Below are 27777 nucleotides of genomic sequence, written 5' to 3' on the forward strand. Positions count from 1 at the left end.
TCCAGAGGAGAACGAGGTCATGGGGAGTGGCTTCAGGAGGACACATTTCCACCTCTGGATGATCCCCAAATCTCCACGCAAAGCAGCTCCTCAGCCAAGCACAGCTCCCATCTCCCAGGATCCCAGCATGGTTTGGGTGTAAGGAACCTCAAATCCCATCCCAATCCCATCCATGGGCAGGGACACCTCCCACTGTCCCAGGCTGCTCCAAGCCCCAGTGTCTAACCTGGCCTTGGGCATTCCAGGGATCCAGGGGCAGCCACAGCAAATCTGGGAATTCCATTCCAGCCCCTGCCCACCCTCCCAGCCAGGAATTCCTTGCCAAGATCCCATCTCTCCCTGCCTTCTGACAGTGGGAAGCCATTCTTCCCCTCTGATGTTTTAATAATTTTGAGGGGTTAAAGACTCATGCTGTGACTTGGCCTTCACAATTCTGAAATGAATATTCAGGATTTTAGCCTAAAATACGAGTATTTAGATGCAAATTCGTCACAGACAGAGTGTTGGATGGGACCCACAAGGATCATGGAATCCAGCTCTGATGGAACTGGGTGTGATGGTCCCATCCATTCCAGGGAATCATCAGTGCAATCAGGTCATGGGGAGTGGCTTCAGGAGGACACATTTCCACCTCTGGAAGATCACCAAATCTCCACACACAGCAGCTCCTCAGCCAAGCACAGCTCCCATCTCCCAGGATCCCAGCATGGTTTGGGTTGGAAGGGACCTTAAATCCCATCCCATCCCATCCCATCCCATCCCATCCCATCCCATCCCATCCCATCCCATCCCATCCCATCCCATCCCATCCCAGGGCAGGGACACCTCCCACTGTCCCAGGTGGATCCAAGCCCCAATGTCCAACCTGGCCTTGGACTCTCCAAGGGATCCAGGGGCAGCCACAGCAAATCTGGCAATTCCAGCCCAGCCCCTGCCCACCCTCCCAGCCAGGAATTCCTTGCCAAGATCCCATCTCTCCCTGCCCTCTGACAGTGGGAAGCCATTCTTCCCCTCTGATGTTTTAATAATTTTGAGGGGTTAAAAATTCATGCTGTGACTTGGCATTCACAATTCTGAAATGAATATTCAGGATTTTTGCCTAAAATATGAGTATTTAGATGCAAATTCGTCACAGACAGAGTGTTGGAAGGGGCCCACAAGGATCATGGAATCCAACTCTGATGGAACTGGGTCTGATGGTTCCATCCATTCCAGGGAATCATCAGTGCAATCAGGGAATGATCCACGTGAACGTTCTGTGCAGCTGCAGGGAGGAACATTTAATTAATTCCGAGGAAATTACCCTGACGAGCCGGTCCAGCTCCGAACAGGGACATTTTCCCAGTTGCTGTGTGGAGGCCAGATGGGAACACAGGCTGCTATTAGGTCTTGGCTTGCCCCTCCTGAGGTTCCTGGCAGGTAATCAGTCCATTTTTCCCATTTGGATTTTGGTGTTCTGGGAATTAGGCCCACAGGGATGTCCAGGAGATGTTTCAGTGTGAATGGAAGGTTTATTTTTTTTATTTTTATAATATTCCCACTAGGAAATTTTCCTTGCCCTTGCCAAATACCAGGATGCAAATAGAAATCTCTGGGCTCTGTTTGGCAGCAGATGGAAAAAACTAAACCAGGCAGGAATTAGTGTGGACTTTTGGGATTTGGTAAAACCTGGTGTGGGTCACCTCAGTGCTGCCTTCCAGCACTGCTTCTCGTAGGGTCATGAAGTTTGGAAAAGACCTCCAGGATCACATGGAGTCATGTAGAAGACCTCTGAGGTGGTTGAGTCCAGCCTATGACCTCACACCACCGTGTCACCCACACCATGGCACCATTCCACACCATCAAGTCCAGCCTTTGAGGTGACCCTTTGGTCACTGGGGCTTTGTGCCACCAACACCTGCACTGAGCATCTGCAAACGATCCGAGGTGCTGTCCTGACACTCCTCATCCTCTGTGCTCTGCAGTTCATGGATTAATTTGGGGTTTTCCTGCTCTTGATGAGGGGTTTTTCATGTGCACCCAACGAGGAGTTGGGCATGGAGCTCATGGGAAGTGACCCATGGACTTAGTGAAGGCTCTGGTCATTTGGAAATGTTGATGCTCAAAACACAAATGTTTATTTGTGTTTTTCTAATTTACCACTTGGATATTTGCTGGGAACTGGGTTGAGGTGAGGCTGGGACATAAATGGGGGCTGGAAACACCAAAACCTCAGAACTGAAGAAGGTGAAGGTTGCTCACACTGTGTTCAGGAATTTATTTTACATCTGGTATCAAAGTTGGTGACGATGTCATTAGAGAAATTCCGTCTCAGGTGGCCTCCCTGAGATCCTAAAAATCAGGATAAATGGAAATTCATTGATTTTTAGGGAATTGGCTCCCATCTCCTGGTGACCTGTGGTGGCTCAGGTGTCCCCTGGGTTGGACCCTCTGCTGGGGTTACAGTGAGGGCCCTGCTCTGTTCCCATCCCAACCTGTGCAGGTTTCAAAGGTTTGGGCCTCAGTGGGATTATTGGAAAGGTGAAGGAAGCCCTTGCAGAGGTGAAGCCACTCCTCAGTCCTGTGCTTTCTGTAGGATTTCAGTGCCGTTCCCAAAGGTTTTATTTATTGGCTGTGACGCTGCAGCCCCGGGAGCAGGGAATGAGGATAATTAGCAGGAAATTATTCCATGGCCTTCAGCAGGGCTGTGCTCCCTCTTTGGCTGCTGGAGCTGCAGTCTGGGAAGGGGAGCTCATTCCTGACCATTCCCAAGGAGGGCAGGGGCAGGATCAGGGATCTCCTGCATGGAAATCCCAGTGCTCCCAGTGCCCAGGAGCTGCCTGGCATGGATGTGAATCAGAGGCCCTTGGGACCTCCTGGATGTTGGGTTTTTCCTGTAGGAAACCAGGATCTATAACAAATATGGGGCACTGAAGGGTTGATGTTAACCCTGAGACAGCTGCAAAGTGCCTGATTCCAAGAAATGCTGTTTGATGGCTTTGGAGTGTCAGGAATGTGGAATATCCCTGGTTTGGGTGTGGCACAGTCTGTCAGCTGCAGACTTCCTGGGATTTGCACAATCCAGGGAATCACAGAGAGGTTTGGGTGGGAAGGGATGTTAAGGATCATCTCATCCCATGGGCAGGGACATCTCCCACTATCCCAGGTGGATCCAACCCCAATGTCCAACCTGGTCTTGGGTACTTCCAGGGATCCAGGGGCAGCCACAGCAAATCTGGGAAACCTCTGCCAGGATCCCTTGGAAACACCTCAGGGTACACAGAGTGTCTGGGTAGGATGGAGTTAAATAAGTTAAATAAATTTGATGTGAAATCAGTTCCAATGGATTTTGGATTTCCTTATGGCCAAAATCCATATGGGAACAGAGGGAGCTGCTTTCCTCTCTCTCCTTTGCTGGGAACGGCATCTTTAAAATAAAATTTTTACTCGGTCTTTTGCCTTTTCCTCCTGAACTGCTGCACCTTTCAGGAGGTGGAATGGAACAGTTCAGGAAAAAGATTCTGGGGGAGCCAGGTCCTGAGCAATCCCTCTGGAATATCCTTGTGGCAGGTGTTGGTTTGGCTCCACCTGCAGAGCTTCACTTCACGCCACAGAATATTTACATTTTTTATATTCTCTGTGTATTTACATTTTTTCCTCACCAACATTCACCTCTGGGCACTGGGGTTTGTGCTGGGGTTGTCCTCACCTCACTGGAGCTGGACAAAGATGGGACAACTGGAATCTTTATCGGTGTTGGAAACAGGATTTGTGGGGCTTGAGGGATTTGTTTGATTTATCAAAGAGAAGGGGGTTTTGGTTTGTGTTTAGAGAGCACTGATTGCAGCCACTGTTTAAAATAAGCAGCCCAGGGCTGAGGAGTTAAAGGTCAAGGCTGGGTCAGGGTTTGGGAGTGGAGCAGAGACCTCCAGGGATGATCCATCCAGGCTTGTGATGATCCATCCAGGCTAGTGGTGGCCATTGCATCATCCCTGGAGAACCTCTGCAATCCCAATGAGTCATTTTCTCTAAAACTCCAAGTTCCAACCACAACCCCTGACCTCGAGGTGGGCAGTCATCAGTGGCCATCTCCTCTGCATTGTTTGGGATCCAGGACTACCTGAGCTCCCTAAAACCTCACGTAGGAACAGTGGGTTCAAACTTGTTTTTCTTCTTGTGGCGAAGACCGAATTTCAGAAGCCGAGAGGAGCTGAAAGGGAAGGGAAGCTGAGCTCCAGCTGGGGCAGCCAAGGGTTTGGGAGCTGTGATTTGGGCTCTGATAACGCTGCCTGTGTGGCCCTGGGTGAGCTGTTAATCCAGGGGTGCCTCCCTGTGCCAAGCTGTCCAGCAGCTCCCGCTGGAGCCGGGCGTTGTTAACAGCCCGTTAATGTAAATAGGGAATAATTCCCGGCTTTTTATGGATGTTTTGTTCATGACCAAGGGTGGCTGCGTTCAGGGGAGATGCCCATTTTCCAGAGCTCCTTCATTTCACTCCTGGGAGATGTTTCTGACTCTTCCAGAGAGGATTTTTCTTGACTCGTGGCCACGGCTGCGGCGCTCGGTGCCGCCAAGTTCAATGTTCTCCTGGATGGGATGAACGTGTTTATGGATTTCGATGGAACTGGGAAATTCTTGGAGTGCTGAACTTGCTGCCTTACGGGAAAAGGAATCAAGCTCTGACTCACGGAGAGCCTGACCCTGAGGGAGAGGGTGGCCTTGGACACCAGGGCTTGGCTGAGTCAGAAAGGGTTTGTTGGTTGTCTCGGGCATGGGTTTATTTTGGGAATGGTCCCACTTCTGGTATCAGTTGGGGCTGTGAAGGTTGAGAAGTGGCCTCGGTGCCCCTCTCTGAATTTTCTCTCTTTGTTCCTCTGTATATTTACATTTTTTCCTCACCAAACCATTTCCAGGGTTAAGGGTTCTCTGTCTGTTCTCACTCCAGACCGAGGTGTTTGGGCAGCTTGAAAAGCACAAGATTTTTTACAGTAGAATTCACTTCAAATGAGAAGATTTCAGTATTCACAAAATCTGAGAGTTCAGCACGCTGAGCCCAGCCAGGGCCCAGCGGTGTCAGTTCTGTGCTCTGGGTTTGTTCCAGGTGCAGAAACAGCTCAAGGTGTAACAGTGATGATTTTCTCATCTCTAGACTTTGAAACTCTGGCATTTCATGGACTCATGGAATGGGTTGGGATGGAAGGGACCTTAAATCCCACCCCATCCATGGGCAGGGACACTTCCCACTGTCCCAGGTGGATCCAGCCTGGCCTTGGACATTGCCAGGGATCCAGGGGCAGCCCAGCAAATCTGGGAAGTCCTGCTAGGTGTAGCAGTAATGGATTTAATTTGCCTTTTCTCACTGCCTTCAGTTGTACAAATTCCTCAATCCCATTTTTTTGTCAGCTTTCTGCCCTCTTTGCTTCTTCCCCTTTTCAGGAATTTTCCTTGCCTGTCTGCTCTCTTTCTGCTCTGTTGCTGTTCCCTCTTTTATTAATGTTTATTCCCTTCATTCCCTAAAGGATTGCAGATTCAATCAGTGGAAAATAATTGCCAGGATATTCTTCAGTCTCCTGCTCTCTCCAAATGTTCAGGTACTTTGCCCTGGTCACTAATTCCCTCTCCTGGAGAATAACCTGGACCTAATTCCCAATTTTTTTGCTTTCTTTGGCCTCATGGGGTTGATTTTGTGGCACTAAACTGCAAATCTGAGGACTTACACCTCACTAACCTTTGCAGTGCTTACAAATCAGCTTCCCAATGGAAAAACTCCCAGTTTTCCAGTCTGGGCATCTGCTAGGGTATGAAATGAGAGGTTTTCCAGCAAAATTCTGGAATTTGGATGGCAGAACCGAGTCCAGTCTTTCAGGTGGAGTCACGTCAACATTTCTGTGGTTGTACCGCTGACGTGGACAATCTGCTCATCCAAAATGTGTTTTACCTGCCCCTGGATTGCAATCCAAAGGGATCTGTGATCTCCATGGCTGTGATTCCATCGCCTCTCTCAGCTGTTCACAAAATTTGAGATTTTTTTTTTCAGTTCTTCAGGGGGAAAAGAAATTATTGAATCCCTGAGTGGTTTGGGTTGGAGAGGACCATAAATCCCATCTCATTCCACCCCTTGCCTTGGGAAGGGACACCTCTGCTGTCCCATAGTGCTCCATCCAATCTGGCCTTGAACACACCCAAAAATTCCCCTTTTAGAGGAAGAATCCATTGGATTGTTCGAATGTTCCCAAAAAAAGAAACCAAGGATAAACTTAACCAGCCCATTATTTCTCTGTGCATCTCTTGCTTCCCATATCAGCCCCTGCACATCCTAACGCCAGATTTCCCTTTGTCAGCCCGAGCTTTTCCCTTCATTCCATTTGTCATGTCCCCTTTTTCTTTTTTCCCTGTTTTTTTATGGCCTCTTTAACTTCCATCTGCGCCAGGTTTGCCTTTTAACCAGCGTGGCCGCCCCGCTCAGTTGTGGGATTGTGGCTTCTGGAGCATCTCGTTAAAATGTTCTTAAACAATTTTCAATTAGGCTTCATATTTTTCTGATTACGTTCTTTCTCCCCACTGATTTGCCTCCTAATTATTTTCAGCTTGATGGAACTGGTCCTCTTTAAGATGCTGTGTTTGTGTGGACTATTGGTGGTGCTGGTTCATTCCTAATTTTTATATATTTATATATTTTTGCACAGTTGTGATCAAGTCATGGTTATTTGAGTTTCGGCTGTCAGGAAAGAAATGTGGAGAAAAAAGTGGCTGCTGGTTGTAAAACTGAATTTTTCCAAGTGGGCACTGGCATTTAGGGGATGCTGATTTTGGGGTTTGTGGCATTTAGGGGATGGTGGTTCTGGAATGAAGGGGTGAAGTCTCCAACCCTTTGATGTCTGGACAACCCCAGCTCCTGCTGAACTTGGTGTGGTTTGTTTGATGAGATAATTATGGGATGGTCTGGTGCAAAGGGACCTTAAAGATCATCTGGTTCCATGGGCAGGGACACCTTCCACCATCCCAGGTGGATCCAAGCCCCAATGTCCAACCTGGCCTAGGGATCCAGGGGCAGTCACAGCAAATCTGGGAATCTGTGCCAGAGGGAAGAATTTCCCTTTAATATCCCATCTTAACAGAATCACAAAATCCCAGGATCACTGAGGTTGGAAAATCCCTCCAGGACCATCCAGTCCTGTGCCCAGTCCCCACCTTGGCACTGAGTGCCACATCCAGGAATTCCTTGGGCACCTCCAGGGATGGCAAATCCAAACCTTCCTGGGCACTTCCAAGGCCTGAGCACCCTTTCCATGGAGGAGTCTTCACAGGTGTCCTGGTCTCCTGTAAATGATCTGGAGAAGGGGAAGAAAGCCCAAATTCCTGTAGAAGGTGAGGGCAACACCGCTTGAGGCTGGGCCAAGTCCCACCAGGGCCACTTGGGGACCTCTCCTGTTACCTCAGAGAGCCAGGGAGCCAAACTGGGATGGCTGTTGGGGTGGAACGAGCAGGGAAGGGCCAAATAGGAGCCCTCATGGGAGAAATGGATTTGTAAAATTCTCAAAACCTGACAGAAAGCTCACACAGATTTGCACATCAGTGTGCAGCACACATGAGGTGTGTTGATTTAGGATGGCCATGGAATAGAGATGACGTTGTTGAGAGAGAGATTGAACTGGAAATAAGTTTTAACAAGTTTCAAAATGTGGCCTTGCAAAAAGATTAGATATTTTAGAGAATTAGGACTGTGAAAGATGCGTTGTAGCAGGACCACGTGGGGTAAAAGTATCCGTGATTGGTGTTAGAAGTGTTAGCAGCATTGTGTGACGAAAGCTGATAACCTAAAACACATTTATAAGGTGTTGTAACCAGGAAATTGGCTGGCTTCTGATAGAGTGGTGTTGAGTTTTTCATCTCTTATGTCTCACTCTTCATCGAGGCTGATAATGGAACAAAATCTTTCAAAGCGCCTCTCACTCGCCCCATCTCTGTAAAATCTGGGAACACCAACACACCCCCAGGAGAGACACCTGGAATTAGAGAAGGACCCCAATGTCTCCTCCACCATCCTGCCCCTGTTCCTGGGACTGTGCTCCCCAACACCTCCAGGCTGAGCTCTCCCAGGCCTCAGGGCTGTTCTGGGACGCTGCAGGGGCAGGATGATCCCAGTTACCCCCGGGATGACCTTTCCCCACCGCGGGATGGATCCCATCAGCGCCGCCGCCGCCGCATCTGCAGCTGCTTAATGACCCCTTCACACAATGCTCTGCTCGGGGTCATCTGGTTCCAGTTTCACCAGAAACAGAAGGAAATGTTGGGAACATTGCTTCCCTACATCCAGTTTCACTTGTTGTGGATGCTTGGAATACTTTGGAACCCACATCTTTGGGGTTTCCAGGGGGGGTTTGGCTGGCGAGCCCCGGCGACCATTTGAGATTTAGGTTTTTTTTTTTTTTTTTGATTCCAGAAGTGCCCTGGAGGTTGCATTGTAGGGCCTTTTCCTTATGCAAAACATAAAAGTGCTGCTTTTTTTCAAATTATAACCATATTTTTCATTAAAATCAGTTGGAGTCCCAATAAACAATCGACTCTGAAAAATTTTCCAAATGTTCTCTGCAGCACCGTTTCTATTTTTAATTATTTTTTAAAAAACTGGTTTTTTTTTCCTTAAAAAAAAAACCCAAAAAACAAAACAAAACGCAAAAACACAGCTTGGCTTAGAATTTAAAGAAGCCGTCTAGTAAATCATGAAAAATGCACATATATAGCTGCTTATTACAATATAATTAAAACCTACTGCACATGGGGTGTCAGAATCCCTCTGTCGCCGTGTCCGATGGCTTCTCCCGTTTGCCTTATCGTGGGAACTCCTCCTTTCTGCTCCCAACGCTTCCCAAAGCCTCTCCCAGCCTGGTTGTACATTTGTTTTATATAAATTGAGTGCTCTGATCCTATGGAGAGGGATGTGAAAAACTCTTCAAAGTGGGAGCCACAGAAATTCCTTTTTTTTCTGGGCAGAGTTTCCATCCGTATCATTCCTTGGGGTTGTTATTTCTTGATTTTATTGGGAATTTCATTGTTTTATTCTTACCTTAGCAGAAAGTGTGATCTTTATTTGCTGTCCTAAAAACCCAACCCACAACTAAGAACAAAACCTCAAAAGCTGTAATTTTTTGGTTTGTACAAAGCAAGTAAAGGTGCCTTGGTTAAATATTTAGGGTTGAAGTTTTTTATTGTGAGCTGGAGGTTGAGGAATATTTTAGGATATTCCTGCAGTGCAGCCAAGTGTCCATGGAAAATCATCCTTTAGGGAAAGAAGCAGGCGCTGGAGCAAATGGTGGTGATGGAGAACCTGCTCCTGGTGCAAAGAAAAGCTGGGTGAGAGGAGAAAACGTGGAGTTTATCCATTTATCCATTTTTGTTCTGCTTTCATGTTTTCCATGGATCATTGCAGTGTCTGCTCAGCTTGGGATGAGTCTGACTGATCTAACCCTGAGCAGGTGGGATGGAAGGTGAGATGTCCAGGTTTGGGCTTCAAAGTGGAAAAAAGTAGGTTTAGATGGGATCTTGGCAAGGAATTGCTGGCTGGGAGGGTGGGCAAGGGCTGGGCTGGAATTCCCGGATTTTCTGTGGCTGCCCCTGGATCCCTGGCAGTGTCCAAGGCCAGGTTGGACATTGGGGCTTGGATCCACCTGGGACAGTGGGAGGTGTCCCTGCCATGGATGGGATTTAAGGTCTCTTCCCACCCCAACCATTCCATGATTCTCTGTAGATGTTGACTGGGAGGATTTCCTTGCTGGGTCTCTGTCAGAGGCAGATCTGAGCTGGTGGAGTTGTGATTTTGTCCTGCCTGTCCCTTCCCAGAGCCCTTGGCCAGGAGCAGCCGCTGCTGTGGGGGCAGAGCTTTGTCCCACCCTGTCCCACATGGTTCAGGTCATTCCCTCTGCCAGCGGAGCCATTCCAGCTCTCCTGGGGGCTGGCCTGGCCAGGCAGAGCTGCCCAAGCCAAGGAATTCCTGGAGCTGGTGGCCGGCGCTGGAGTGTCAGCAACATCCTCGCCTTGGGAATGGCTGCTGTGCTTCCAAAGGGTGAGGGCAGAAAGGGGAATTGCTGCAGGCAGAGCTTGTTCTGCTCCCAGTGACCCATCCCACTGTGGATGGGATAAATCCATAGAATTATTTGACTTTTCAGCTTCTCCAGGACAGTTCTGGTGTGGGACAGGTGTGAAAACCTTTGGAAAAGTCTGTTTTCCATGGGTATTTGGGATGGGCAGTTAAGGGTGAGAAGTTCCTGCTGGATTTTAACAAGGATTCATTTTTCCTGAGGGACAGGGATGGCAAAGTGGGAATCTTGGGCTCAGTCCTCAGGAGGACACAACCTATTCCAAAGGAGACCAGAAACTTGTGTTTGGGTCTCCTTGGTTAGAAATTGCGGCTTTAATCAGCTCATTAAGCATCTGTAATTATCAACAAATAATAATTATGACTCGTGAGGGTCTGGCCCAATCCATTCTGGTTCTGCTGATGCCCAAACCTCCTTTGTTCCAGGAGATTTTTTGGGATTGGCGCCAAACACTCTGCAGAACCTGCCATCCCTCTGAATCCCCTGCAGGTCTGGTCCAGGAGGGATTTCTCCTCTGTTCCTGGAGTCTCACCCTTTGTTCCAGGAGAGTTTTGGGATTGGCACTGAACACCCTGCAGAACCTCCCATCCCTCTGAACCCCCTGCAGGGATTTCTCCTCTGTTCCTGGAGCCTCCCCCTGTCCTCTGGAGGGTGTTTGGGACTGAGGTGCCACCTGCAGCTTCAGGCAGGCTGGGCTGGGAGTGGTGGGTGGGAGGAATTGTGCTGCTCTGTCGGGAGGACAATCCTTCCCCGTGGTGATCCCGTTATCTTCCCTCGGCACTGTAAATCCTGGGAGTGTGACAGGACCTCCCACCAGGATGGCAGCAGTTCCAGAGCCCTTGCTGGTGGCTCCCTCAGAAGATGAATGGTTTTCTGAAGTCTGCCTGAGCAACAGCTCAGTGACTTGTTAGGCTCCGAAGTGCCTTAACTCCGTTCCCTTTTTCCTTTCATTGTTTCCCTGCGGAGTTTCCCCCTTTGCAGCAGGCAGATCTTGCCAAACCCGGGGTGGAATCTCTGCTGAAAGCCCCCCAGAAGAGCAAAGCCCCACTTTGCTGGGCTGGGAGGAACCTGGGATGACTTTTCTGGTGAGATTGGGATCTCTTTCAGCACATCCTCACTCCTTGTGCCGAGCCCTTAATCGTGCCTGGCTGGGGAGCCTGAGGAATTTGGTAGGAACATCGTGGATGCTCCCAACCCTTTCACATTTTTACTGTTGACTTCTGTAGGGAACGAGCATCCATCAAGGGGACAAGGATTTGTCATTGTTCCCCGAAAAAAGGGCAGTGGCATTGTTAAAGCCCAATGGGAACCCTTTGGAACGAGGAGCCTCCAGGGAGAAATGCAAATTTATATTGAGTTTTAGGACAGACATTGCCCAGAAGTCCCTTTTAAATCAGAAGATGGAAAGATTGTTTTATCTTTGGTAACTCTTTCCAGAGGTCCTACAAAGCCGAGGCCATGAGCCACAGCTTTTGGGGTGAGGAGCTGCAGTCACTTGTTTTCCAGGACTTCGTGGTGGGGCTGGGAGTTGATCCCAAGGCGTGGGCACAGGGCCCCTTTGGTCAGTGGGATTGGCCATTTGGAGTGGCAGTTGCCACCTTTTCTGGAGGGGAGAAGGGATGAAAGAGGTTTTATGTGGCTATTGAGGAGGTTTATTGATCCCAGATACGGTGGCTCCAGGATTGTGGGAAAACAAGGCTCCCTTTATGGCAGGAGTAAATTGTGGGGGATTGCTTCACTGGTCAGCCCATGAAGGAAGGGCTGGCTTGGGGCATGGGAATGGTTTTGGTCATGGATCAGATCAAATCCCCCCTGCTGGGCCCCTTCTCCTGCTTCCAGATCTGTTCTCAATACAGACCACAGGAGTTGTTTACCAGACTCTGCCGTGGCTTGCGTTAAACTGCCCCGTGGGGTCCCAGTACCCCATCAAACCCCATCCCAGTTTGCCCACAGGCAGGCAAACTCCAGCCATGAGACTTCCCAGCTGGGAAGGAGATCAGGAGCAGGGATTGCTGTATCCTCATAAACGGGGGCAGATTTTATGGCAGGGCCTGTGGTGAGGGACAACGAGGGCTGAGAGCTGGAACAGCAGGAGAGTTGACTTTAATAGGATATAAAGAGAAACTTCCTCAAGATGAGGGTGGTAAATCCCTGGCACAGCTGCCCAGGGAGGGGTGGATGTCCCATCCCTGGAAACATTCCAGGCCAGGTTTGTATGATGTGATTCAGTGGAAGATGCCCCTGACCACAGCAGGGGTTGGACTAAAGGACCTTTGTAGGTCTCTTCCAGCCCAGCTCAGTTTGGGATTTTAGAAAATAAGGAATTTTTCCAAATTTTCTCAAGGCTGTCTTCTCCAGAGTGTGATATTCCCACATCTAATGGGACATTTTGACCATGTTTTTTAGAACTCCTGCATTCCTGGGATAACCATGGTGTTGGACTGTTCCTCCTGGAGCTGTTGTGTGTGGGATGTGGATGAATTGCATCTCTCCTTCCTCTGGAATTTACACACCTGTTGAGATATTTCTTCTACTCAGCATTTAGCTCTTTCTCAATTTTTATTCACCTTCCAGTCCCAAATTCCCTTGTCTCCAGAGATGATGTCACATCCTCAGTGTGGCTTTTCTGTCTTACCCTGATCTTTCCTCTCCTTCCAGGGCTTCCCCTGGTGGCCTCTTTGTCCTCCTGATCTCCAGCTCCCATTCCTGGCTGTCCCCAAAACCTCCCAGGCCCTGCTGGTGCCTGAGGTGTGGATTCACTTTTGCACCATTCCACATTCCCACTTTTCCTCCTCTCCAGGTCTCTCCATTCCCTTAGGCCAGGCCTAAGCCCTGCTCAGGGAATTGCTCCTTAAGCCGGGCGGTTTTTTTTCAGGAGAGTTCATTGATCCCTTCCCTCAGCAGCCCCTCCTGAGCACCAGGACCCTCAGTTTTCCTTCTCTTCTATCTACATTTGCCACTCTGGAATTTGAATTTTCTACCCCTGTGAGGAGGGCAGGCAATTTCCCTTCCACTCTTTGTGGTGCTGCATCCCAGGGTTATTTTTAAACCTGGATTTACTCCAGCTCGTGGCTCCAGACTGGGCAGGGCAGGAGCTGCCATGGAGGGGCAGGAATCCTGCCTGCTGTCCCAAGGGTTGCTTGGAAGAAGGTTTAGGAACAGCCTTCCATGTCCCTTGGGAGTGGTGAGGGGACAGTGTCCTTCCACAGGCTCTTCTTCCTCCTGGGAATCATTTTCTTCCTCCTGGGAATCTTCTTCTTTTTGTTCTTCTGCTTCTCCTGCTGCTTCTGCTTCTTCTATGCAACCTTGTTCTTGGGAATCTTCTTCTGAATTTGGATTTGAATCTTCTGAATCATCTTCTGGATCTTCTTCTGAATCTTCTGAATCCTCTTCTGAATCTTCTTTGGAATCTTCTTCTTGAGAATCTTCTTCTTCTTCTTGGGAATTATCTTTTTCGTCTTCTTTCTTCTTTTTCTTCTTTCTTCTTTGTCTTTTTCTTCTTCATCTTCTTTTTCTTCTTCTTTTTCTTCTTTTTCTTTCTTCTTTCTTCCTTCTTCTTTCTTCTTTCTTCTTTCTTCTTTCTTCTTTGGAGCCTTCTTCTTCTCCTTTGGAATTGTCTTTTTCTTCTTTGAAAGCTTCTATCTTGGAATCTTCTTCTTTTTCTTCTGCTGCTTCTACTTCTTAGCAATTTTCTTTTTTCTGATCTTGACTTTCCCAGTTGCAAACAAATTCTCCTGTGTTTTCTTTTCCAGGATAGGGAGTTGCAGGAGTTTTTTGGTGGGATCTGTGTAGGATCCCATCCCTCTCTGGTGTTTCTCCTCTTGTCTCACAAAAATACCATTTTGGGATCCTCCTGCAGTGAGGGTGAGCTGCAGACCTCTCCCTGGAAAGGGAGCTCTCCATGAAATCCTGGGGGTGAAATCCTGATTCCAGGGAGTGGTTGCCTTAAACACCAAAAAGAACCATTGGGAAGAAGAGTATTCTCTCAGATCTTTGGGGTCTCTTTGTAAAGATTTTGAGGAAGCTTTTCCTCCCTGACATGAAACACTTGGGAATAGACTGAGGAGGGGTTCCTAAAATCAGGGAAGGGATTAATGGGAATGGTAGAAATGGAATGGTTGGAGGATTTTACTGTCAGGGCTAAAGATACAAGAGAGTGAGGGAAAACCCTGGGCTGTGGAGTGCTGAGGAGAACGTTTTTAGACTTTGGAAAATTATGGGATCCACTTGGAGGAGCAGGGATCTGTTTCTTATCTCCCTCAGAGGGAACAATTCCTTGCCAAGATCCCAGCCCAATCTCCCCTTTCCCAGTGGGAGCCATTCCCTGGCTCCTGTCCCTGCAGGCCTTGTCCCCACTCCCTCTTCAGCTCTCCTGGAGCCCATTTAGGGGCTCTGAGGATTCCCTGGATTTTTCCCTTCTGCAGGGGAACATTCCCAGCTCTCCCACAGCAGAGGGGCTCCAGAATCCTGGAATGGTTTGGGTTGGAAGGGATCTTAAATCCCATCCCATTCCACCCCATCCATGTTCCGGGACAATTCCCACTATCCCAGAGTGTTCCAAGGTCTATCCAGGCTTTGATAAATTCCTTGAAATCTCCTTCAGAATTCCATGAGCTCTTTTCCCACTCTCCCAACATTTAACTGGACCCATCCTTGCTCCTCCTTTCTCAGAGGTGGGACAAGAACCAGAGCCTGGTTTCTGAGGTGCACTTGGAAAGTCCATCATCCCCCACATCCCATGGATTTTCCCTAAATCCAGGTATCCAAATGCTCTCCAAACTTTTCCATTTTGACATCGGGAAGAAAGATCTGGCCGAGAATCCCCTGGATCATTCCAGGCCGGCTCCTGTGGCACGGTGGGGTTTTATAAAGTGTTTTTTAAAGGATGGCTGGAAAAGGGGAAGGTCCCAGACGTTTTCCTGCTGCTCCCTCGGCGTTCCAGGCCGGGCAGGACCTCAATTAGCGGGGCACTAACGAGGCAGTGTCTGCTTGGCCCGAGCCGGAGCCTTGCACTTCATCACTCCTAACTCGTTGCAGTAGCTCCACAAAGTCCTCACAAATCTTTGGGGCTGAGCGAGAAATTAGGAGCACATTTTTGGTGTTTGCTCGCATGGCAGCTGCGCTGGGAGCTCCTTATTTCTCATTAGTGTCAGACTCGGCTGCTCCAGGAGCTCCCAGGCTCCAGGCTTGGGACAGGGGCATCATCCATGGCCAGATTTCCCTGAATATCCCTCTGGGACTGTGGAAAACCGGTGGTTCCACTCACAAAGCAGGGAAAAAGGGATTTATAACCCCTGCAGGACAAAGCTCTTGAGGTTCCCAACCTTTTGAAGCATCCACACGCCCATCACCTTAAAGCAGGAGGGATTTGGGAGCAGGGGATGGGGCTGGAATGTGGAGCCAGCCCTGAAATGAGCTCCAAGGCTTTGGGATGAAATCCTGGTTAATATTTCTTCAGTGCTTTCTCTTGAAGCATCTCCAAAGCGTTTGAAGAACATTATTAAGACTTTGGGAGAAGGGAGGATCTCTCTTTCCACTCCACTTGGAAAGGGAAGAAAAAGGCAGCTTGGAATTTATTTGGAGGATGAGGAGGCTCCAGGTCCTTGAAGATTTTTCTGATTATTTGCAGAAGTGAATCTTTGGGGTTGTTCTGGCAGGGGCTCTCCCAGTCACTGTGTTGGAGGGGAATAAAGGACATTTTTAGGTGGGATTCTTCCCTGCATCCATTCCTGGGAGCTCTGGGCAATTCCAGCAGTGCTGCACGTGCATTGGGATGAGGCAGGAAGGTGTTTTTGGGGCTGCCTGCTCTTTTCTTCTGTCATTTTCTTACTCAGCTGTCACCTGATTGCCTAAAATAAACTGAATTCTGTGGTTCAGAGGTGAACAGGGTACAAATATCCTGGTGAAGTCCTCAGGAGTTGGGGGAATGCTTCCCTTTCTCAGTAAGGAATGAAATTTAGGATGCTGAATATTGGAATTGTGGAGCTCAGGTTTTTGATTCCCTTTGATCCCAGCTGTGACCAAAGGCTTGGGGGTTGTTCCTGCCCTTGGGAGCTGTGGGTGGAGCTCACACATGGGCAGGTGAATGTTGGGCTTTCCCTTTTTTCCCAGTTTTTTTCCCATTTCCTGCAATCAGTTTCATCTCTGCCCCTATCCCATCCCATGGAGTTCCTCTGTCCCTGCTGTAGATCAGGTTGTCCTGCAGTGAGGAGCAAATCCCAGGAGGAATTTGAGACCTCCACAGTGTCCAGGTCAGCCAGGATGGAGCTGCTCCAGAGCTTCTGCTCTGGACACATCCCTGTCCTGCAGTGGCTGTGGGGCAGCAAAGGCAGCTGGGATTTCACTGGAAAAAATTCCTCTGAAGCTGGTGGAAAAATGTCGGGGTTGGGTGTAGTGACCTTGTTCTTTATCTCATGTGTTCCTGGGGATCCAAAGATATCCCAGAACCCCAGAATGGATTGGGATGGAAGAGACCTTGAAGCTCTTCCACTCTACCCCATCCATGACAGGAACACCTCCCTTTGTCCCAGGTGGATCCGAGCCCCAGTGTCCAACCTGGCCTTGGGCACTGCCAGGGATCCAGGGGCAGCCACAGCAAATCTGGGAATTCCAGCCCAGCCAGGAATTCCTTGCCAAGATCCCAGCCCAATCTCCCCTTTCCCAGTGGGAGCCATTCCCTGGCTCCTGTCCCTGCAGGCCTTGTCCCCAGTCCCTCTCCAGCTCTCCTGGAGCCCCTTCAGGGACTCTGAGGATTCCCTGGAATTTTCTCTTCTCCAGGGGAACATTCCCAGCTCTCCCAGGGCTGCTCTCCATCCTTTCTCCTCCCAGCCTGGATTTTTGCTGGGATTTCCCTGTCCCAGGTGCAGCTCCAGCCCCCGGCCTGGCTGGACCTCGTGGCCTTTTGCTCTCCCACCCCTGAGGGTTTCATGTTCTGCTCCCAAACCTTTTCCCACCTGGATTTGTCTCTCCTCTGTTCCCTTGGATCAAGGCAGTGCTGGAGCCTCTGAGCTCTTTGGGGGGTCACGTTCACACCTTGTGAAAAGCAGGTGCAGCCCCATTAACTCCAGATGGAGGCAGAGCAGTCAAAACCCTTTGGAATTTTGTCCTTCAGCTCCCCTTACCAGCCCCATCCCGCAGGGAGAGGAGAATTCCCTGTAAAAAAGGGATTTTTTTTTTTTAATCCTGTTCCAGTAGCAGGTGGAGTTGGTCACCTGGAACAGGGGATGGCTCCACAAAGCTGCTCATTCCTGAGGGCTGGGCAGGGATGCCACACGTGTGGCACTCGTGGGGACTCCAGGAGGACCTCCCAGCTCCACTTTTCCCTTTTTTAAAAGGCCCATAAACAAAAATTGGAAAGGGCTGGAGGGGAGGTGTGAGATTTTTTCTGGGTTTTTTTTTATTTGCAGAGTTACGTTTTTTTATCCTTAATAGATTTATAATATGCAGCTCCCTTGATTTGTTTCCATAAAATTAACCAGTAAATTTCAAATGGAAAAAAGGCCCCTAATAGGAACCACCTTGGCCAAGGCTGAAACGTGGCTGTGTTAAGAAAGGTGCACCAGGGCATTTTTCCCTCTGCCAGGTTTTCTCCTGAAGTGTCACATGTTGGAGGGATATAAAACTTTTACTAACGAGAACTTGGAGGAATTCTGACTTTCTAATTGCCCTTTTTTAGATTTTTTTTTTTTTCCTGGTACGAGCTGCTGTTTATTTTGGGCTCTTAAAAACTGGGGCTGTAATTTGGAAGTCTGGGAGTTTCAAACCCGGGGCAAGGACGGGTGGGAAGGATCCAGACTGGTGGCCAGGGAAGGGCTGGGGGTGGCTCTGCTGATTCTTCTTGGAATTTGCATCCTGGAATCCTGTCCTTGGCAGTGGGGTTGGGATCATGTGGATTTTATTCTTTTTAATATTTTTAAAGGTTTTTTGGGGGCAGGATTTCTTTGTGGTGTCCACAGAATAAGGCCAGGCTGTTCCTGCTGGGAGCATCCCAGGTATGTTGGGATGAGGGATTTTGGTCACAGGTGGGACTGGAGAGTCCTGGAGGACTTTTCCAACTTTATTGATTGTGGGATTCTGGGATCTGCCTAAATCCCAAATTTTTCCTGGTTGGGATGTTCATGGAATGGTTTAGGTGGGAAAGGACCTTAAATCCCATCCAGTGCCACCCCCTGCCGCTAATCCCAGGTGGATCCAACCTGGCCTTGGGCACTGCCAGGGATCCAGGGGCAGCCACAGCAAATCTGGCAACTCCAGCCCAGCCCCTGCCCACCCTCCCAGCCAGCAATTCCCTGCCAAGATCCCAGCCCAATCTCCCCTTTCCCAGTGGGAGCCATTCCCTGGCTCCTGTCCCTGCAGGCCTTGTCCCCAGTCCCTCTCCAGCTCTCCTGGAGCCCCTGCAGGGACTCTGAGGATTTCCTGAAGTTTTCCCTTCTCCAGGGGAACAGTTTGTGTTTGAAGGGATCTCAAAATCCATCCCATTCCAACACCAACACGTTCCCCTATCCCAGGGTGCTCCAAGCCCCATCTAGCCTTTCCTTGGACACTCCCAGGGCATCACAAATGGGAATTTTTGGGATCCAGGACAGCACAAATGGGAATTTCTGGGGATCTAGCCACAGCACAAATTGGAATTGTTGGGGTTCCAGGGCAGCACTAAAAATGGGAATTGTTGGGGATCCAGGTCAGCACAAACGGGAATTGGGGATCCAGGGTGGCACAAACGGGAATTGGGGATCCAGGTCAGCACAAACGGGAATTGGGGATCCAGGTCAGCACAAACGGGAATTGGGGATCCAGGGTAGCAGAAACGGGAATTGGGGATCCAGGGCAGCACAAACGGGAATTGGGGATCCAGGGTAACACAAATGGAAATTGGGGATCCAGGGTAGCACAAACGGGAATTGGGGAACCAGGGTAGCACAAACGGGAATTGTTTGGGTCCTGCTGCCACAGCCGTGCCCTTGTCCTGCCTAGGGAACACTGAACTGTGAGATCCATGGAATCAGGCCTGGATGAAACCCTGTTTGTGCATGGTGCTCATCCCTCATAGAGGGAGATCCAGGCTCTGTCCTGTGGAGTTTCCTTGAGTTGAGGCTGGTCCTGGCTGGGCTGAGCTCAGGCCGAGCCTGGTTAAGCTGAGCCTGGGACCCTCCTGTGTGCCTGGGACAGAGGGAGAAGCCAGAGGGGGAAAGAAAAGGAAGATCCAACCCTTCCAGGGCTTTTTTAATGGCTAAAAAAGCTCTTTGTAGTTTCCGCAGACGCCTTTAGAGGGCAGATCAGGACCAGGGAATGAATAACGGGTTTGGGAGGTGCTGGATATTCCTGGTGCTGGATTCCTAAGGCAGAACATAGAGAGATTTTTTTTTTTAAAGCATAATTTGAATTCTGCAATAACTTGTGGTGCTTTCAAGGGTGACCATGAAGTGAATTTACAGCAGCGAGATGAGATCAGGTTTTGATTTATCACTGAGGACTTAAAATCTTTTTAGGCTCAGTCCTAAAAATTGTGGTGTGAGTGAAATATTAGTGATGGATGCAGGGAGAAAAATCCTGGGAACATACTGTGGGAGAGGAGAATTATGTAATGTGTTGACTAAGTTCATTTTTATGTTAAAAAAGACCACAAAAAGTGGTTTCAGTTGGGAGAGTTGGTTTTGGAGAGCAGTGCTGAGTGCTGAATGTATAATTTCATTTTTCTCTGCTGTAATCTCTTCTCTGAATCCCCAAGCCTCACGCCCCAGTGCTTAGGGAAAAAAAAAATATTTATCAACAGAATATTTCACATTATCAGAGGGATCTTTGTGAAGTGAAGGCAGGAAAATGAAATTGAAGCTCTTCTGTAAAGTTGAAACTTTTCATATTGGGATTAAATATTCCTTACAGTCACCGTGCGGGGGGAGGCAGGGCCTGGCTAATTCTGTGATTAATTAAAACCAGCACTAACCAAATAATGTTCTGCTTTCTTCTGCTGCTCCCTGAAGCTCAGGGATCCTGGGGAAGATGATTATTCCTGAAAAAGCCATTTTGTTCTCCCCCAGCCGAGCCGCTCTTTGTGGCTCAGCCCCGTTGGCAGCTGCTTTGTGGGTTTCTCATCAAAAAAACCAGAGGGGTTATTCCCAAACAGAGTGAAAAGGGCTTTGTTCCAAAAAGGATTTATCCTTTTTTTTTTTTTTTTTTAATAGTATTTTTTAACTCTCCTGAAGGTGGAGGTGCTGCTGCTCCTGGGATGAGCAGGATGGGTTTTAGGGTTCAGCTTTTCACTGTGATCCTTGCTCAGATTCCTCCTGAAATTTTGATGGAAGAGGGGAAAAGGACTGGCAGGATCCACTGGGGCTGTGCATGGCATTTGGCTCTGTCCCACACAGCGTCCCTGGTCAGACTGGACAGACAGGGAGGGACAGATGGACACTGGGATGGGCTGGGGGGTCTCTCCCAGAGAGCTGGGACAGAACCTCAGCAGGTTCAGCAGGGCTGGAGCTACACCTGGACTGGGGCAATCCCAGCACAAATCCAGGCTGGGAGGAGAAGGAAGGGATGGAGAGCAGCGCTGGGAGAGGGATTTGGGATGTTGTGGATGAAGCTGGAATGGCCCAGCTCAGCTCCCCCTGCTCAGCCCTGGGCTGATGGCAAAGGCAAGGTGGGAATTGTGTCCCTGTGCCCCTCCCTCAGGTGAGAGCCCACCTGCAGAGCTGCCCCAGCCCTGGGGCCAACAGCAGGAGGACGTGGAGCTGCTGCAGAGAGCCCAGAGGAGGCCCCGGAGCTGCTGCAGGGCTGGAGCCCCTCTGCTCTGGAGCCAGGCTGGCAGGGCTGGGAATGTTCCCCTGGAGAAGGGAAGGCTCCAGGCAGAGCTCAGAGCCCCTGGCAGGGCCTGCAGGGGCTCCAGGAGAGCTGCAGAGGGACTGGGGACAAGGGATGGAGGGACAGGAGCCAGGGAATGGCTCCCACTGGGAAAGGGGAGATTGGGCTGGGATCTTGGCAAGGAATTGCTGGCTGGGAGGGTGGGCAGGGGCTGGGCTGGAATTCCCAGATTTGCTGTGGCTGCCCCTGGATCCCTGGCAGTGTCCAAGGCCAGGTTGGACATTGGGGCATGGAGCACACTGGGGCAGTGTGAGGTGGAACAAAGTGGTTTTTAAGGTTCCCTTCCATCTCTAACCATTCCATGAGGGTTTCACTCTGGTCCATAGCTCAGAAGCACAGGCACTTTGGGGAAGCAGCCTTGGCCGATCCCTGGAAGAACATTCCTCTGCCATGGAAAACAGGATCTTCGGGATGTCAGGGCAGCCTTAGTTGGGCAGGTTCTTCCCAGACTCAGTGAACATCCCAGATCCCATCTCTGTCCCTCAGTCACTGAACTGAGTTACTCTGTTACTCAGTTCCCAGATCCCAGCATGGAACTGTCTCCTTGGGATCCCCTTATCCCAGATTTCCGTGGGAATAGCTGAGGATATTCTGCCTGCAGGTCTGGGATCTGAGTTAGAGACAAAGGATCTCTGCTGCTCTTCCCAGATCTCACTTAAAGACTTACAGGCTGTCCTGTGGAAAAGCCAAAATCCTGCTTTGTGCAGGATTACCCACACTGGGCATTTCCTGGGATTTACTGAGTCCTGTTGTTCCAGGAGAATCAGAGCCATCCCAGGGAGGTGCTCTGACCCTGGCCAGTGCCTCAGAATCCTTCAAGCACCCAGCCCAGGCTGATAAACAGGAACAAAAGCAGAATCTTGAAAGGAACCTTATCGGCAAGTGCCAGAGCCAGGGAGGGGGTGTGGAGCAGCACTCTGGGAGCTCCCACGGACACTGGGACACAAGGATTCCATCCCAGGCCAGGCCAACTCCCTGGGGAACATTGTGAGGTCAAGGAAAAGTGGGGCATCCATGAGTGATAATTCCTGTCTGCTCCAGGGCTGGGGGAGCAGCTCCTGCCATGGAAAACAGGGATAACAGGCAGGCTGTTCCTCAGGAAAGCAGCAGCTTCCCAGCTGGTGGGAAGGGAAAATGGGAGGAAAACCCTTGGGAAACGTTGGAATCAGGCTGGAGTGAGGGCCCTGTGTGGTGTCAGAGCTCGGGCAGGGGCAGCTCCAAGCTGAGCACACTCAGATGGTATTTCCAGAATTCCTCCTGGATCAAACCCTGGAAAGTCCAGCCCAACACCTTCCCCCTTCAGTGAGATCTAATCCATGGCTGCTTTTATCCTGAATTTCCAGAGCGGTGAGGGTCCCACCTTCCCTGGGCAAGGACAGAGGTGGGGACAGCACCTGGAGAGGCCCCAGGGTTTTGAGGAGCTCCTGGAGCTGGGATTATTCCTGTGCTGGGGGCTGGAATTTCACTGGGGGCCTTTGGGTTGAGGAGGAGCTTTCCTGGTGCTCCAGGCTTGCTCCAAGCCCCAGAGCTGCACTGGAGGAGCCCAAGGAAGGGCAGGGAGAGGCTTGGAGCACCCTGGGATAGTGGAAGGTGTCCCTGGCCATAGAAGGGCTGGAATGGGATGAGCTTTTCCAACCCAAACCGCTCTGTGATTCCATGAACTGCCCAGTTTTGTAATTCTGCAGTTCTCTGGTAGAATGTCCTGAAGTCAAAGCCTGAATTTGTCCCTTTGGCTCCTCACTCTCCTCTCCAGCTTCATTCCCATTTCCTCTGGGTGTTTTTTGTTTGTTTGTTTGTTTGGTTTTTTTGGGGGGGGTTTGTTTTTGGGTTAGTTTTTTTTTTTTTTTTTTTTGTTGTTGTTGCTTGTTTTTTTTTGTTTTTTTTTTTTTTTTTTTTTGTGGGGTTATTTTTGTTGTTTTCCAGGTTTTTTGGGAGTTTTTTTTTTTTTCCCCTTTTTTTTTTTCCTGAGGAAACAAAGCCTTTTGCCTGGATATTTCTCCTTTTTAACACTTTCCGTGGGGAAAAAAAAAAAAGCCAACTCCAAGCCCTGTGCCATGCCTTGCTTGTCAGGGAGCGTGTTGGAACAAAGCCTGGCTTGGAAAACAATCCCAATTCCCTGGGAGAGCTCCCAAAGCCGGGCCCTGCACGCTTGGGTGCCCCTGAGTCATCCCAGACCCTCTCACCTGTGACCAGTTTTGGTTGTGGTTCCTCTGCTGCTCCGTCTCTTACTCAGGGCTCTGGTTGGGTCCCAATTACGAGTGAGGAGAGGCTCAAGGGACGTGTGGGAGTTTCCAGCGCAGCTTTGAGTCATGGTTGGGCCTCCTTGGGCAGAGTTGAACCAGCCCAGGGGCACAGCAGCTCCCAGGGTGGGGGATTTCATCCAGGGGTGCTCCTGGCTGGAAAAGGAATTTTGAATGGTTGGTAGAAGGGAATCAAAGAGTCTCAGTTCCATCTCAGCTCAGATGAATTGTAAACCATTTTTGTGCCCAAGAGCTTGGGCTGCTGGAGCAGAGCCCTGAGTTGTGTCAGGCCGAGGACTTTCATGTGTTTGAAATTCCCTGTGGAACACCCATCCTCCTCCTCTCCTCCTCCTCCTGCTGCTGCTGCCGCTGCCTTGGGTGCCCTTAGCTCATTCTCGGCTCCTCTGCCGCTGTGTAAATGTGATAAATAAACTCTGTAATCGCCCCTCTGAGCTCCCTTTGAAGCTGCCCGCAGATCTGGATGCCACAGAAGTGTAAATCAACACTTGGGCCATAAAGGGCTCCTTAAAAAGTGGGGTTTTTTTTTGCGCAGCTGACCTGGAGGCTGTGGTTGCCCGAGGCTTTTTATCAATCCTGGTGTGATAAATTTCTCCTTGGAAGGGAGAGTCTGGATCATTCTCTTCTCCCAGTGCTGGGCTGAGCAGCCTCCTCCCAACACAGCTGAGGTTTAATGGGTTTTGTGTGAAAAGCTGAATTAACCCAGTTATTGAATGAACTCCAAGGAGGTGAATATGGCTGAGCTTATCCCATGAGCTTGATCCCATCCATGGGCAGGGACACCTCCCACTGTCCAAGGTGAATCCAAGCCCCAATGTTTAACCTGGCCTTGGGCACTGCCAGGGATCCAGGGGCAGCCACAGCAAATCTGGCAATTCCAGCCCAGCCCCTGCCCACCCTCCCAGCCAGCAATTCCTTGCCAAGATCCCAGCCCAATCTCCCCTTTCCCAGTGGGAGCCATTCCCTGGCTCCTGTCCCTGCAGGCCTTGTCCCCAGTCCCTCTCCAGCTCTCCTGGAGCCCCTTCAGGGACTCTTAGGATTCCCTGGATTTTTCCCTTCTCCAGGGAGACATTCCCAGCTCTCCCAGGGCAGAGGAGCTCCAGAATCCTGTAATGGTTTGTGTTGGAAAGGACCTGAAATCCCATCTCATTCCAACCCCTTCTCCTATGCCAGGGTGCTCCAAGCCCAGTGTCCAGCTTGGCCTTGGGCACTTCCAGGGATCCAGAGCAGCACAAACAGGAATTTTTGAGTATCCAGGGATCCTGCTGCCCCAGCACTGCCCTTGTTCAGGCCAGGGAATACTGAAATGTAAAATCCATGGAATTAGACCTGGCTTAAATCCAGGTTGGGAAAATGAGCAGGAGCAAGGGATGAGGGTAAATCATGGGGTGAGAGCAAAGCAAAAGGAGAATTGCATTTTCCTCATCACACACTCAATGCCAAAAACTTGTATTTGAGGAAAACTGATGTTTAGGAATATCAGACCCAGGGTGGATTTCAGCTCTGGATAGGCTGAGGTGGAAGAGACTTTTTAGGGAATGAGGAGTGGGGATGGATTGAGGCTGAGTCTGTGCACTGGGGAGAACAAACCCATCCAGTGCTGCATTTCCAAACTCCTTTTATTTAATGACCTGGAATGGAGTTCAAAAAAAAAAATAAAAAGAAAACCCTCCCATTGTTGGGCCTGGTTTCCTGAGCCCAGGGAGAACTTTGTCAGCCAAACCTCCAACAAATTGTCTGCTCTGATAACAAGTTAGCACCGGGGGCGGGAGAGGCCGAGCCCCTCCTGGTCCCGACAGCGCCGGCTCCGCGGGCAAACTCAAAGCAGGAGCTGCGGCCGTGAGCTGAGTTTACACCTTGCAATAATAATCCCCGCTTTTATCTGATCCCTGGGGGATTTTATAACTTTGGAATGGCTCTCTGGCAGGGCTCCAGCCCTACTGTCATTTTTTATTAACGTTCTTTTTTTTCCCTACCCCCGTAGCCAGTCGGCTTTGCTGCTTTTTATTTTTTTTACCCCTTCTTTTTTTTCCTTAAGATTGCTTAAGGAATATGTATCCCATTTCTGGGGATACGGGGAAATGATATTTGAAAATTCAGTGTCTCAGCCCATTAGAGGGGTCTGTAAAAGCATCACAGCAGGAACTAATCAAAACGACCAAAGCCAGCCTTTAAATCATGGCTCCCTTTAAATCACCAGCCCCTTCTTCCTGGGCCTTATCTCGTGTCTCATCAGGAAAAACCTAATTAGATTCTGCTCAAAAGTAAATATTGGTGGGTGGAGGTGAGGGGAGGTGAAGACTGGAGTGTTTGCAAAGGGTGCAGAAAACAAGGTGAAGTTACAAAAATAACAATATTGGAGTTTTAGAGGAGCTCCTTCCTCCTGGAGCTGGGGAAACAACTTTTCCTTAGGGTGGCTCTGGAGGCAGAGCCTGGAGGAGTCCCTGGCCTGCTCTGGGAATGATCCTGCAGTGTTGGGAATGAGCCCATGGTGTTGGGAATGATCCCGTGGCATAGAGAATGATCCCATGGCTTTGGGAATGAGCCCATGGTGTTGGGAATGACTGCGTGGTGTTGGGAATGAGCCCATGCTGTTGGGAGTGATCCCATGGTGCTGGGAATGAAACCATGGTGTTGGGAATCAACCCTTGGCATTGGAAATGAGCCCATGGCATTGGAAATGATCCTGTGGCATTGGGAATGATTCCATGAAGCTGGGATTGACTCCATGGAACTGGGATTGATCCCAGTCCATGTCATTGGGAGTGACTCCATGGTATTGGAAATGACTCCATGGTGTTGGGAATGACTCCATAGTGTTGGGAATGAACCCTTGGCGTTGGAAATGAGCCCATGGCATTGGAAGTGATCCTGTGGCATTGGGAATGATTCCATGGAGCTGGGATTGACTCCATGGAACTGGGATTGATCCCAGTTCATGGCATTGGGAGTGACTCTATGACAGTGGGAGTGACTCCGTGGCAGTGGGAATGATCCCATAGTGTTGGGAATGTTCCCATGGCACTGGGAATGACTTCATGGCCTTGGGAATGATCCTGTGGCACTGGGAATGATCCCATGGCAATGGGAATGAACCCTTGGCTTTGGGAATGATTCTGTGGCATTGGGAGTGACTCCATGGAGTTGAGAATTACTCCATGGCACTGGGAATGATCCCATGGCACTGGGAATGATCCCATGGCACTGGGAATGATCTCATGGTGCTGGGAATGCCTCCATGGCCCTGGGGTGCAGGTTTGGAGCCAGGGTTACTCGATCTCGAGGAGCTGAGTTGCTTTGAAAAACCCAACTCTGAAAAATTCAGCTACAAAAATTGAGCTCCAGTTTAGTTGGGCTGAGTGAGTTTGGTTGTGAGGGGTGGGAAGGTGGAGTTGCTGTTCTCAGGCTTGTGGGAGTTTTTTGGGGTGGATCCTGGAATGTTGAGGGAAGTCCTTCCTGCTGAGGGCTTTGAATCTCAGGATGGTTTGGGTTGGAAGGGACCTTAAAAATCATCCCATCCCACCTCTGTCATGAGCAGGGACACCTTCCACCATCCCAGGTTGCTCCAAGCCCTGTTCAGCCTGACCTTGGACACTTCCAGGGATGAGGAGTCCACACCTCTCTGGGAATTTTAGGGTTTGAAGAGAAACCCCCAAAGCTGCATCCTGCAGAGTCGAGCCCTCAGTAAAGGGATGTGCAGAAGACAAGATTTACACCATCAAATAATCCCAAGGTGGTTTGGGTGGGAAAGGACATTAAATCCCATCCCATTCCACCCCCTGCCATGGGCAGGGACACCTCTCACTGTCCCAGCCCATGGCTGCTGTGGATGAGGGAAGTGGCTGTGCTTGGAGGGAGCTTCACCTTCACAATGCCAACACTTTGTGTTTGATCCTAAAAGGAGCATCAGCTGTGACCAAGCCTTGGCTCTCCTGCCTTTTTTATGCTCCTGTGGAGCAGAGCGAGCCAGGATTGATGGTCTTGGATAACAGAGGCAATCCCACAGGATAACCCCAGACTGGCCTCACTTTCATGGAAACCACACCAAAAGGTGGGGGGATTTTGGGTTGTATTTATCATCTCCTGAGGGTTTTAGGCTTCCCTCAGCCCTGCTTCTGTCAGTTTTCCGAGGGCACCCTGAGTGTCACCCGGCCTTTGATGTGGGGAACTCATCCCTTTGTGGGGAACAGAGCCCCCAAACACCCCAGTACTCCTCTGCAGGTCAGGTTTGATCCTTCCTGTACCACAACAAATCCATGGAAGGGTTGTTCTGCTGCACCCCGGCCCGGGGAGGTGCTGGGAATGAGCTGGGGAGTTCCTTTGGATAATCCCGATTTTCTCTGGATCTGCTTCCTCTGGGCCTCCCCCCAGCCCTGCCTTTCCCTCACAGTGAAACCCAAACCTCGCTGACTTCACAGAGCTGAGGAAAATTCGATATTTCTCACTTGTAGGTCACCTCAGTCCAGATTGTTTCCTGCCGGGAGGGAGCGGGGGGTTGGGAATGCCTTGGTGGGGATGGAGATGGAAAAGCCATTCCCGTTCCTCCTGGGGTGTGCAGGGCCTGGCTCCAGGATCACTCCTTCATTCTG

At 49.9% G+C, this 27777-nt stretch overlaps 1 protein-coding gene across 12 annotated transcripts in view; it reads left to right on the top strand.

The window, feature by feature from the left end:
• The window catches only part of EXOC6B (exocyst complex component 6B), a 296107-nt gene that overhangs the window by 107951 nt on the left and 160379 nt on the right, over positions 1 to 27777 (top strand). For 7 of the 12 annotated variants that reach the window (XM_063157788.1, XM_063157789.1, XM_063157782.1 and 4 more), the window contains exon 7: positions 5496 to 5567. The exons of the other annotated variants lie outside the window; for them this stretch is intronic. In XM_063157788.1, the coding sequence (XP_063013858.1) occupies positions 5496 to 5567 (72 nt within the window). The remainder of the gene's footprint in view (positions 1 to 5495; positions 5568 to 27777) is intronic. 12 annotated transcript variants of the gene reach the window in all.

This window comes from Melospiza melodia, chromosome 5, assembly GCF_035770615.1.
Source record: "Melospiza melodia melodia isolate bMelMel2 chromosome 5, bMelMel2.pri, whole genome shotgun sequence".
NCBI classification, from domain to species: Eukaryota; Metazoa; Chordata; class Aves; order Passeriformes; family Passerellidae; genus Melospiza; species Melospiza melodia.